Source organism: Monodon monoceros, unplaced genomic scaffold (genome assembly GCF_005190385.1).
Source record: "Monodon monoceros isolate NGI ecotype Baffin Bay Population unplaced genomic scaffold, NGI_Narwhal_1 Super_Scaffold_2, whole genome shotgun sequence".
NCBI lineage: Eukaryota > Metazoa > Chordata > Mammalia > Artiodactyla > Monodontidae > Monodon > Monodon monoceros.
The window spans coordinates 90,552,384-90,564,491 of NW_021703776.1; the positions used below are offsets into that span (position 1 = coordinate 90,552,384).

At 41.6% G+C, this 12,108-nt stretch overlaps 1 protein-coding gene and 1 long non-coding RNA gene across 4 annotated transcripts in view; one reads left to right on the forward strand and one right to left on the reverse strand.

The window, feature by feature from the left end:
- Positions 1-1,374: 1,374 nt before the first annotated feature.
- LOC114901742 lies at positions 1,375-6,092 on the reverse strand. 3 transcript variants are annotated; one of them, XR_003795269.1, is made up of 4 exons: positions 5,848-6,092; positions 4,524-4,681; positions 3,275-3,429; positions 1,375-1,911 (listed from the first exon to the last, which is right to left on the reverse strand). It is a non-coding gene; the product is annotated as an uncharacterized LOC114901742 (long non-coding RNA). The 3 variants fall into 3 exon arrangements; XR_003795270.1 differs by lacking the exon at positions 5,848-6,092 and adding an exon at positions 5,010-5,836; XR_003795271.1 differs by lacking the exon at positions 3,275-3,429.
- A 316-nt stretch (positions 6,093-6,408) lies between these two features.
- Positions 6,409-12,108, forward strand: part of TTC26 (tetratricopeptide repeat domain 26) — a 36,425-nt gene continuing 30,725 nt past the window's right edge. Inside the window, exons 1-4 of the mRNA XM_029234405.1 lie at positions 6,409-6,508; positions 7,015-7,152; positions 9,499-9,591; positions 11,529-11,643. Of these exons, the coding sequence (XP_029090238.1) occupies positions 6,506-6,508; positions 7,015-7,152; positions 9,499-9,591; positions 11,529-11,643 (349 nt within the window). The 5' untranslated portion in view covers positions 6,409-6,505. The remainder of the gene's footprint in view (positions 6,509-7,014; positions 7,153-9,498; positions 9,592-11,528; positions 11,644-12,108) is intronic.

The following is a 12,108-nucleotide window of genomic DNA, read 5'->3' on the forward strand; positions in this document are numbered from 1 at the left end:
ATGTGAATGAGCCTGGAAAACGTTACGCTAAGTGCATGAAGGCAAAGATAAAGGGTCATATACTGTATGATTCCATTTACATGAAATGTCCAGAATAGGCAAATCCACAGAGACAGAAAATAGACTGATGGTTGTCAGGAAGGCCAGGAAAAGAGTGAATAGGGAGTGACTACTAACGGGCACACCTTTCTTTTGGAGGTAACGAAACCGTTCTAAAATTAGATAACGGTGACGCACATTCTCGTGAACATACAAAAACCCCATTAAATTGTACACTTTAAAGTAGTGAATTTTATGGCATGTAAATTATATCTCAATAAAAAAATAATATGAAGACGGAAGCACATGTAATAGCATTGACCGTGTGCCCAGCACTGTTCTAAATGCTTTCTGTGTATAATTTAACTTTCACAACCAATGGACCTACGAGGTAAGAACTATTATTATCATCTTCCATTTACAGGTGAGAAAACTGAAGCCCAGAGAGGTTAAGTGATTTGCCCAGGTCACACAGCTAAAGCAAGTACTAGAGCCAAGAACTGAACCCAGGCAGTCTATCTCCTGAAGCTACAGGCTTAACCATTATGTTATACCACCTTTCACTTATAAATGATCTCAGGTGAATCTTTTTTTTTTTTTTCGGTACGCGTGCCTCTCACTGCTGTGGTCTCTCCTGTTGTGGAGCACAGGCTCCGGATGTGCAGGCCCAGCGGCCATGGCTCACGGGCCCAGCCACTCCACGGCATGTGGGATCTTCCTGGACCGGGACACAAACCCGTGTACCCTGCATTGGCAGGCGGACTCTCAACTACTGCACCACCAGGGAAGCCCTCAGGTGAATCGTAAACAAATCAGTGAGGTGGGTTTTAGTACCTCTATTTACAGTACCTTTATTTCACCTCAGAGAAGTTAAGTAACCTGCTCACACCAGTAGGAGCAGGGGAGGCAGGATTCAAATTCAGGACTTGCTGACTTCAAAGCACACAACTCTGTGTCACCTTCAGCTCTTGCTGGCAGCTGCCTTCAGCACTAGGGGATGAACTAAAACGGACCTTCCGAGGATCCGCACCTCAGCAGCGGGCTGACACAGGGAGCTTCTTCTTTTAGGGATCATGGGATTGCAACACCTAGTATTTTTCCTGTGTACATGTTATGATGTCTATATTGCTTTCTCATCTTCCAATTATCTTTTCACCAAATAAACAATTACATTAGCAAATCAGAAGTTGAAAATCTGTTTGCTCAGTATCCTCACATAGACTTAGTTTTAACTAGGATAAATGCAAGTTAACTTTTATACTGAAATAAATATTGACTCCTATGTTTTTAATTCATTTCAGTTAAAAATTTGGCCATACAGAAAAATTTGCGAGTTTTCAAATAGATGCCTCTTTTTTATTTTTGGATTATGGAAATTTTCTGTATAAAAATAGAATGGTATAATAAGCACTCATCTACCCATCACCTAGCTTCAACAATTATCACCTATAGATTTCTTATTACATAGTTCTCCAATTTATTAGTAGTTCAGCTATGATTACATTATCCTTTAGTACTGGTTAAATCACTTTTTAAAAGGCAAAATGTTAACAGGTGTTAATAAGCGGTTATAAATTTATAGATAATTTACATTTTCTTTTTTTTTTTTTTTTTTTTGCGGTACGCGGGCCTCTCACTGTTGTGGCCTCTCCCGTTGCGGAGCACAGGCTCCGGACGCGCAGGCTCAGCAGCCATGGCTCATGGGCCCAGCCGCTCCACGGCATGTGGGATCTTCCCGGACCGGGGCATGAACCCGTGTCCCCTGCATCGGCAGGCGGACCCTCAACCACTGCGCCACCAGGGAAGCCCTACATTTTCTTCATTTTAAATCTCAGCATCTTCCAAACTTTCCATGGTGAATATGTAGTACTTCTGTAATGAGAAAAAATGTTATTTTAAAATGATTGAAAAATGTATTTCTTTGAGTGTTTTTTTAAATATCTATTTACTTTGGCTGCACTGGGTCTTAGTTGCGGCATGCGGACTTCTTAGTTGCGGCATGTGAACTCTTAGTTGAGGCATGCATGCAGGATCTAGTTCCCCGACCAGGGATCGAACCCAGGCCCCCTGCATTGGGAGTGCAGAGTCTTACCCACTGGACCACCAGGGAAGTCCCAGGAGTATTTTTTCAAATGCTTAATCCCAGAGTATTTCTTGCTCTTTCTTAGAACAGTCAAAAGTGGGGGCTCCTTTCCCCATGAGCCCATAACTCACTGCGAGGGAGTGGGATAAAATTTGGTTTTTAAACCATTCTTTATGATGGTAAGGTAGAATCTTTGTGAAACTAGGGAACAAAAGAAAAAAAAAACCTAATAGCACTCAACAGAGCTAATGAATAGAGCTGCTGTGGTTCTACAGCAGAAATGTTGAGGGTTCTTCTTTTCATGAGACTTTTCCTTAAGCAAAATCCACCTGAGCAAGAAATGCCAAAACTTCTTACTGTCTTTCATATTCCCTTAGCAAGTCATGGCCCTGGTGATTGACAGGTGGTTTCCAAGGGCCAGCAGTCAGTATCACTGCGCATCAGGGCTAAATTGGAGCAACGGGGACTCCAGAACATCACTCCAAGCTCAGATCGGGACCATCTTAAAAAATGACCCCCCCAAAAAACACAGATTTAGCAAGATGCAATTCACATATCATAAAATTCAGCTGTTTTAAGTATACAATTCAATGTTTTTCAGTAAATTTACATAGGCATACAACCATCATCACAACCTGGGTCATTTTTACAATTCTTCAGAAACTGCTGTTCTATTGCAACTGCAATAAAATTGCAAATTCCAACTTTATCTCTTACCCGTGCAACCAGCTTTTGTGTGTCTATGTTATTACATGTTTCACAACACATTAGATTCTTAGAGCTATAGCTGGGAATAATAGCTTCTTCTCAAGTACACTCAATGCCATATTCTGCCCTTCATAATTACAGCTACAGTTCAAACAGCTTCTACAGGGATTTAGAGGTTTAAAGCAGTATCACAAACTACTGGAACTCAGAGATCATTTTAATGGATTTAGCAAGATCGACAAGGTTGTTTACAGCATAATAAGCAACAATGCCCTTAGACCTTGGTGAAAGGGGTCCCTGCCCTGGGCTCGGTGCCCTGACTGCACCCTGTACCAGGTGTGAAGAGGCAATGGAGCTGAGGGGTTCCTGCAGCCCTCCACACCACACTACGGTGCCTAGGACTCGGAATTCCCTGCCCATACCACCCCAAGCCTGTTTCCATACCTGAGCCAGTCTCTTCCCAGCATGTGTCCTCCCTTTAGGGCTATTGGGGGTGACTGCTCACAGGAAAGCGGGTGACTACCCTTGCACTTGGGGGCTGGGTGGCCACACACATGCAGAGCCCCTCATGGCGCAGCATGGAGAAGAGAAGAGATGGGCTGAGAAGAGAAGGGCGTGGGCTGAGTGAGCACTGGGGGTAGCTCTCTCCACACTGCCACCTCCCCCAACAGAATTCCAAAAAGTCTGAGAATTCTAAATTGGAACGTGACCCTCTTCGTGATGGTGTACTTGTCAAGGCAAGAGGATAAAACATTTTAACAGTCTGCTAGGCTGATTTTAAATTTTTCACTATTTAGACATCCGGTATGTGGACCTCTCTTTGTATGGTTTCATTGATATGAAATGTCCAGAATAGGCAAATCCACACGGAGAGAAGATGGGTTAGTGGTTCCCAGAGGGTGGGGGCCGGAGGGGAAACTATGCGTGTGCCTGTGGTATGTGTCTTTATCCATGTTTGCATGTATACTAAAGTGTATACATCAGGCAATGAAGATATGCAGTCACTCATTTACTCTCCAAGTGATTGTGGGTGAGGGTGAGGGGCGGGGACAGGAGCTAGAGTGCAAGGAGGATGAAAAAGAATCTAAGGAGCCATACCTGCCTTCTATGAGCTTATGGTACACCTGAGTCTCTACAGGGCTAGTTATTCAGGGGGTATGTAATGTAATTCGACTACAACACAACTATCTATACACTTGGGAGAATTACTTCACTTCTCCAGATGTTAGTTCCTTAGTCTGTTAATTCTGAGGGTTGGACTAGATGTCCTTTAAAGGTCCCTTCCATCTCTAGTACTCCATGATTCGGTGATTTTAGACTACCCTTGCATCTGTGTTAACTGGGTTCAGGAGTAAGATAGATAAATTAAGTCATCCACCCAGCACATATTATAGTTCCTTACTGTGTGTGGGTGTTGGCCACAAGCCAAAGCAACAAGGCCAGGGAAGAATGGTGGGATTGAGAAGTCGTAAAACATGTCATAAGCCAATTGTATAAGAGGCTAAAATCACTTGGCTTATTGCACTCAACACACTCAAATTAGTCACACCCAACAGTAAAGAAAATAAAGAGTTTAAGGAACCACTCTGAAGAGAGATAGGGGAAGGGAGGCATCCTCAACGCAAATGGCAGGCACGGGTTCTAGATGTAGGCAGTGGCAACCTGCACGGCACTGGCTTTTCTCAGCAATCACCTTCTACTCCGGCAGCTTCTGACACGGGCAGTCTCCAGCGAGCGTAGTGCATGCGGTCCATCGAGACCCTTCTCCAGCAACTGCACTCAGACCCTGTCTTTTGTGAGGTACAATCCCTGGGGTGCAAAAGTTACAACCCCAGCAGCAAGGAGCCTTACCTGTGGACAAAAAAATGTTGCCTGCTATTTCAGTAAACAAAAAATGCTGTCTGCCTTCAAGCCAACGGTCACTGCAGCTGCCCTGACAGTGCATCCTGAGGGGAATTCAGGGTGGAGAAAAAGAGGATACTGGCCCTAGTTAGTTAAGATGCATATCAAAGGAATAATTTCAATGAGCCCAGACACTTGCATCTTCCCATACATAGAAAAGTATTAAAACCCTTTACTTGAGATGTCTGTTTTTTGTAATTAGCAGTAATCTTTTGAGGTTTGACTACATTTTTTTTTCCCCAGCAAAAACTCCTATATATCCTGGCTTCTCACTCACCTCTTTGGAACAGTTCTTCAGAGCCATCTGAGAAGCTAATTCCCGGGCTATAGTCCTTAGTAAGGTTCCCCAAATAAAACATAACTGTCAACTTTAGGTTGTTCATTTTTTAAAGTCAACATACAGGGGTGGATCCCGAAAAATTAGGATCGCTCAGACAAAGGGCATTGCTCACCACCCATTTCCACAGGAGTTCAGTTGTAACCCACCGTAGTTGCTGACTGACAGTAGGACTCTTAGAGGAATTTAAGGTGAACACAGAATGAGGCATCTGTGCTTTGGACGCACACGAATAGGCAGGTCCCACAGATAGTTAGATGTACATCTCAGGAAGAATTTTAATGACCCTAGATTCTTGCATGTTCCCATACACAGAAAAGCTGAAAAGATTAACTGGAGACATCTGTTCTTTACGATTAGTAGTAATCTCACCAATATATATACTTGACTTCAGGTATGCCCTGGCCAAAAATCATGTATAAACTGGCTTCTCCCCTACCTCTACCAAGTAGTTGCCACAGTTTACTGAGTGGCTGTCTCCCAGGCTTTAGTCCTCAGAAAGATCCCGAATAAAACTTAAACGCACAACTCATGTTATGCATCTTTCTTTAAGTCTTTCCACACACCTTTAAAAACAATTTACTGGACCCTGGTGGTCCAGCCGTTAGAACTCCAGGCTTTCACTGACGAGGGCCTGAGTTTGATCCCTGGTTGGGTAACTCAGATCCCACAAGCCCTGTGACACAGCCAACTCCCACCACCAAAAAAAAAAAAAAAATCAATTTACTTATTTGACTTCACACTCCAGTTATCTTAATTTACATATTCCAAATCTTACATCAGATCTTTAGAAACAATCAAGATGGGTGCCACACTGGCCACCGTGACTCCATGTTGGGTTTCCCTATTTATAACAAATCAGAGGTTCTATTCTAAATTCTATGAGCAGGAATCACAATATAACGTCACATCACAAGGGTAGCTTTATCTATGGAAATAAGAAACCGTATTCTGGTGAACTCCCGCCTCCAAACATCGGCTTCCTCGGTTTGGCAGAATTTTTTTCTAAGCTTTCCGGCACTGCACAAGAGACGGCGATCACGTGCCAGTCAGCGCCCCGTGTTGCTCAGGAGCTCAACGCGATCCAAACCGGAAGTGGTCCTTGAAAATTACTTTCCCGGGAAACTTGTATTTGAAAAACAATGCCATTCTAATTCGCTTTTTCCTAAAGTAAACTCACGGAGATCGAGTCAAACTCTCGCTGTCAGCACAGAGAACAACGGTCTCCTCCGGAGAAACTTTCACTCCTGCAGCGGTGAAAGCCTAGGGGAACCAAGACGTGGAGGGCACAGGTTCTCCGGCGGGCGCTACTCCGGCACGGACCAGTCCCCCAGTGGGGTTGCTGTGGAGACCGAGCCAGCTTTGTGGATGCCGAGGCGCGCCGAGGCCCGGCCTTCTGTTTGTCTGCAGAGGGGATTCATAGGACTGACGACAAGATGGTTAGTGGCTTTGAACAGTGAGGGAGAACTCTGAGTAGGTCCTGGGACTGGAGATTAGAGGTTCCAGACATACTTCTGGGTTAAGTCTAGGATTGTCAGCAGACGATGATGTCTGTGCCCTCCCCGGGTTCCCGCGGGGGACAGGGATGCAGTTGTAAATACATCGTTGCTTTCTTCCCTCCTGCTTCTCCATTTCCCCACTCCTGAGCTGTGCGTGGGATGGAAAGCGGACCGAGGGAAGGCTGAGATGACAGCAGCTGCGCGAAAGCATCTCTTACCTCACTCTTATTGGGGGAGATAAAGAACTAGGGAGTAGCAGTTTCGTTAGCTCAAACACAGGGTGATGGCCCTTTTAGTAAAATAACATGTTACAGAAAGAATTTGAATACGCTTGCTTGGGGTTCGTTGTTACGGATTTGACTTATAAATCCTGGAGCCGTCACTCTCAGTTTAATATTGACCATCGGAATGGGATCATACAGCTGTTTTTGTTGTTTCTTTCACAGATGCTTTCCAGGGCCAAACCTGCTGTAGGCAGGGACCTCCCGCATACTGACAAAAGAAAGAAGAAAGGTAGGAAGATTCCAAAACTAGAGGAGCTACTTTCACAAAGAGATTTCACTGGAGCTATTACCCTGTTGGAGGTAATGTCCAAAGAAGGTTGCTTCTTAGGAGGTGAAAAACCAGAATATAGAGGAATGCATGGGTGAATGCTGGTTGCTATGCTGTTGGAACAGGTGGGTGCATTCTGGGACTTTCTGTAAATCTTGTCAGGCCCCAGATTCCAGATTCCAAGTTAACTATAAACCTGATTAAAGGTGAACTAAAATGATAGACTTATTTCTCGAGGGACAGTTTTAATTATATCTAGTCCCACTGATGATGAATCCAGCCTAAAAATGTAGAGGGACATTTAATACAGTGTCAGTTCACATGTTGTTCATTCCACCCCCTGACCAATTTATGGTTTATTCCTATTATATGTTATAACATTCTGATCAAATTTAAATATTTCTACCATGTTGCATGCTTATTGTCTAAAAATACTGTATCTTCAGAAGATATTTCAAATCTCTATGGCAGTAGTTCTCAACTTTTAATATGCATCAGAATTAGGGTACTTATTAAAATGTACATTCCTGGACTCCTGCCCTAGGGATTCTGATTCTTTACAGAATCAGCCTACAGTGGTTCTCAGGAACCCATATTTTGGGCAAGTAGCCTAAGTGCTTCTGATGTAGGTGTTCCAAAGATGCTGCACTTTGGGAAACGGCTTTCTGGGAAGCATATGTTATAAAAGAATGAAAGGGTACACCAAAGAATGAAGAGATGAAGAGTTTTGACAGCACAGCCTGGCTGTGTTGTTCCATAATCATTTCTCTAAAGCACTACAACAGCCATATTACTCTATCAACAATAAGTGTTTTAATTAGCTTTGTGTATCTTTCTCAGTCTTTCACGTATAGTCCTGTGTTTCTTGCCAGTGCTCTGGTATTGAGCACATTGCTTAACTCTTCTGGCGTCAGCTTTCTCATCTTTAAAGTGGGGGAGTTGACTTGGAAGGACCATCTAGCTCTGTAAATCAGTGGACTGAGTGGTAGATGCACGTGTAATTTTTGTCAGTCTCTTTTTCTCTTCTCTCTTTTCTTTGAGGCAGTGACCACACTTTCCTTACTGTGTAATCCCATGCTGCCTGTAAGTTGTCAGGGAGGTTCTGCGCTACGCTTTCATTCTTAGGTAGCCAAAGTGCCATGATGGATGGGAATGGGGACTGCCATGGTTTAGGATGAGGAGATCTCGCGAGCTCTCCTGTGGCTCCAGGGAATTCCTGGGGCAAATTCAGGGAGACCTCAAATAAGAATTTCTTCAGACTTAAGGCGCTGTACTCAAATTCACAGTATTTCGTGAGAGGAGAATTTCTAATATTATGGAGTTAGCTACAGGAGTTAAGTTCTTATTCAGACAAGAAAGTATCAACAGATGTCTTCATCTTGTAATGGTCGAGGCACCTGAGGTTTTGTAACAATGATCTGTTTTTCTTTAATTTTTAATTTAATTTTATTTTTAAATTAATTTTTATTAGAGTATAGTTGCTTTACAGTGTTGTGTTAGTTTCTGCTGTATAGCAAAGTGAATCAGTTATACGTATACATATATCCACTCTTTTAGATTTCCTTCCTATTTAGGTCACCACAGGTTAACGATGATCTGTTTAATTTTTACTTTTTTTACCCATGTTTTTGACTTACCACCATACAGAGTGAAAAAAAAAAATCTCACCTTGCCATGGTCATTCAGACTCCTCCTTCAAGGTCTCACTCCTTTCCTCCAAAACAGGGCTTTTCTTTCATTGGCTGATGAATTCATGAATATTTTTTCATAATGGACATAAATGATTAGGTGGTCTTCTAAACATCTTTAATTCTTGCAGGCCCTGGTAAGCCTGTTGAAGGGTAATAGAATGATTTAATGGCTTGTCCTCAGTGAAAGGTTATAACCTATGAATAAATGTACGTGTGTGCTCACGGGACAGGTTTGAAGCATGAAGGTGAATGCGGGGTGGAGCATGGAGGGGTGAAAACATGGGCTTTGGAGTCCATGGGCTACGGTGGTCCCTGCCACCACACCTACTGGCTGTATGTGGCCTTGAGTCCATGACTTAATTTCACTAACTTTCAGTTATTTGGCATTAAATATTTCACATAATTCTTATGTTCCTTATATATCACCCAGAATTGTTATGAGGATAACTCTTAAATATTTTCTGGAGTAGGGTGTCAGTAAACACAGAAAAACAATTGTGAAATATTTGAGGTAAAGGTAATTGTGCTGAGTTCTGTAGGTATCAGTTTAATTAAACTGAGATTATCTTGCTTCTATAATTTGTGATTTCCTATTGTTCATTAATAACTTAACATAGCAGCGTTTAACAGAGAGTGTACTATTCAAAGTATTCATGATTTTTTTTTTCATGAAATTTTAATGTAAAGTTCAAACGTCATGTTGGGGAACAAGAAGAGGACACTAATTTGTGGATTGGATACTGTGCTTTTCATCTGGGTGACTACAAGAGAGCTTTGGAGGTTAGTTTAAAGAAACTTTTTTTTTATAACAGAAGGGTTTTGAAAATTTATTAAGCTTTGTATTATAATAATACACGCTCATGGTAAAATTCAAACAATATAGAAGGGAACAAAGGAAAAAGGAAAAAAAGTCACCCTGTATGCCTTCCTCAATCCTATTTCTTTGTTAACAGAAGTAACCATTGGCTCTTTTTTGATGTGTTGCCTCAGAAATCTTTTGTATATGTTCAAGCATATTTATCTATGTCTGTTTACTTTTTCCTTTTAAATATATACTAATGAGATTGTTCAATATATTAATATTAGTCTTTCTTAAGGAAGTCTTCAGGAGAAGAAAAATAAGCCCTTTTGATAAAAAATTTCACGATTCTTTTCTCAAAAAGAAGTTCATTGTTATTTTGTGTGGTTAATTTTAGACATAGGAAAGATTATATTATCTTTATATTTTTAAAGTATATCTTTGAAAGTTTTTTTTTCTTGGTCATTGTAAACCCTGCAATGTAATTAACAATCTATGGAATTATGGATCTAGATAAAATTGTAGATGCCTTATGTCAAATAATTTTTAATTCATAAATGAAATTGTTTGGAACTTTCCCACATATTCTTACTCTCAAAGTGTAATCTAAGGATATTAAAATAACCTGCACTACTGAAATGAAAAGTATCCAAGATCAGGTAATGAGGAAGTGATATGAACAAAAGAAACAAAATCAGTGAAGGAAAAGTGAAGATGTGAAAAGGGCAGAATAGGAGCTGGTAGTATATGTGAAAGATGAAGGAGAAAAGAGAGTAGCCCAAACAGAGTAAGAAAGAAAAAGCGCATCTGGGGAAGACTGATTAATAGTAAAAGAGTTTATGGAGGGACTTCCCTGGTGGCACAGTTGTTAAGAGTCTGCCTGCCGATGATGCTAGGGGACATGGGTTCGATCCCTGGTCCAGGAAGATCCCACATGCTGTGGAGCACCTAGGCCCGTGTGCCACAACTACTGATCCTGCGCTCTAGAGCCTGTGTGCCACAACTACTGAAGCCCGTGCACCTAGAACCCGTGCTCCGCAACAAGAGAAGCCACCACAATGAAGCCTGCCCACTGCAACGAAGAGTAGCCCCCGGTCACCGCAACTAAAGAAAGCCCGCGTGCAGCAACGAAGACCCAGTGGAGCCAAAAATAAAATGAAATGAAATAAAATAAATTTTATTTTTATTTTAAAAATAAAATGAATCTCAGAAACTGTCCTTAACAGGGAAAAAAAACAGAAGAACACACCAAATTTTAAAAGTGTAAAGCCAAATAAACAAAGCCAGAGAACAATTAGAATGAAATGAAATTTGTAGGGTATTAAGGTTATCAGATTTTAAGTTAACTGAATCTATGCATTTTTAATAAGGCATCTTTTTTATGTCTTTTTAAGTTAGCAAAAAAAAAATGTTTTAGTTGCTTTTCATTTCTGCAGTTTGTTAGCCCATATCAATATTAAAAGGGGGAAAAGAAAACAAGTGTAAGGTTATGTGGACAACAGCCCTGCATGGGTAGGATTGAGCCTTAACTTCAGTATTTTTTTTTTTTTTTTTTTTGTGGTACACGGGCCTCTCACTGTCGCGGCCTCTCCCGTTGCGGAGCAGAGGCTCCGGACGCGCAGGCTCAGCGGCCATGGCTCATGGGCCCAGCCGCTCCGCGGCATGTGGGATCCTCCCGGATCGGGGCACGAACTCGTGTCCCCTGCATCAGCAGGCGGACTCTCAACCACTGCGCCACCAGGGAAGCCCAGCTTCAGTATTTAATATTACAGGTATAGAATAGGTAAGGAGCATATAGAAGTCCCTAAATGTGAAGTTGCCCAGTCACAGTAAGAACTCCTATTCCATTATACATAAAGGAATGGCCCATTTGATTACCCTACTGCTGAAAGGGATCACTGCTTAATGTATGTTTCAGGAATATGAAAATGCAACGAAAGAGGAAAATTGCAATCCTGAAGTCTGGGTGAACCTAGCCTGTACCTACTTTTTTCTTGGAATGTATAAACAAGCTGAAGCAGCTGGATTTAAAGGTAAATGGGCCCTTTTAATATCTGGTATTCTCACTAATAGTAAGAGTCATTTTGAAGATTTTAAAACTTATTTAATTCCTTTTTCTATTGAGGAAAAATCAAGTGACATTAGAAAGCTAAAAAAAAAAAAAGCTTTACTCTTGAAAGAATATTGGATCTTAGCAACTTTATGTTTAAAAAGAGAGTTAATCTGTGTGCTACTTACCCTCCCCAGTTCACCTCCTCAGAAGCTAAAGCCAAAAAGCAGAAGGATGAGAGAAGAAAAAGGGCAAGGTGCCTTTCTTAGGCTCCACTGTGGTAGGAAGTTCATGCTGTTGGTAGGAGTTGGGTATAGTTGTTCAAGCTGTTATGAATGTGCATTTTATAGCTTCTTTTCTTGCTTCTGAATGAGAAGCTAAGTAATTTCAACTTGAAAAATCCAGATTTCTTCCCTTTTGCTTTACTTACCAGGACAGTCAACTTAGG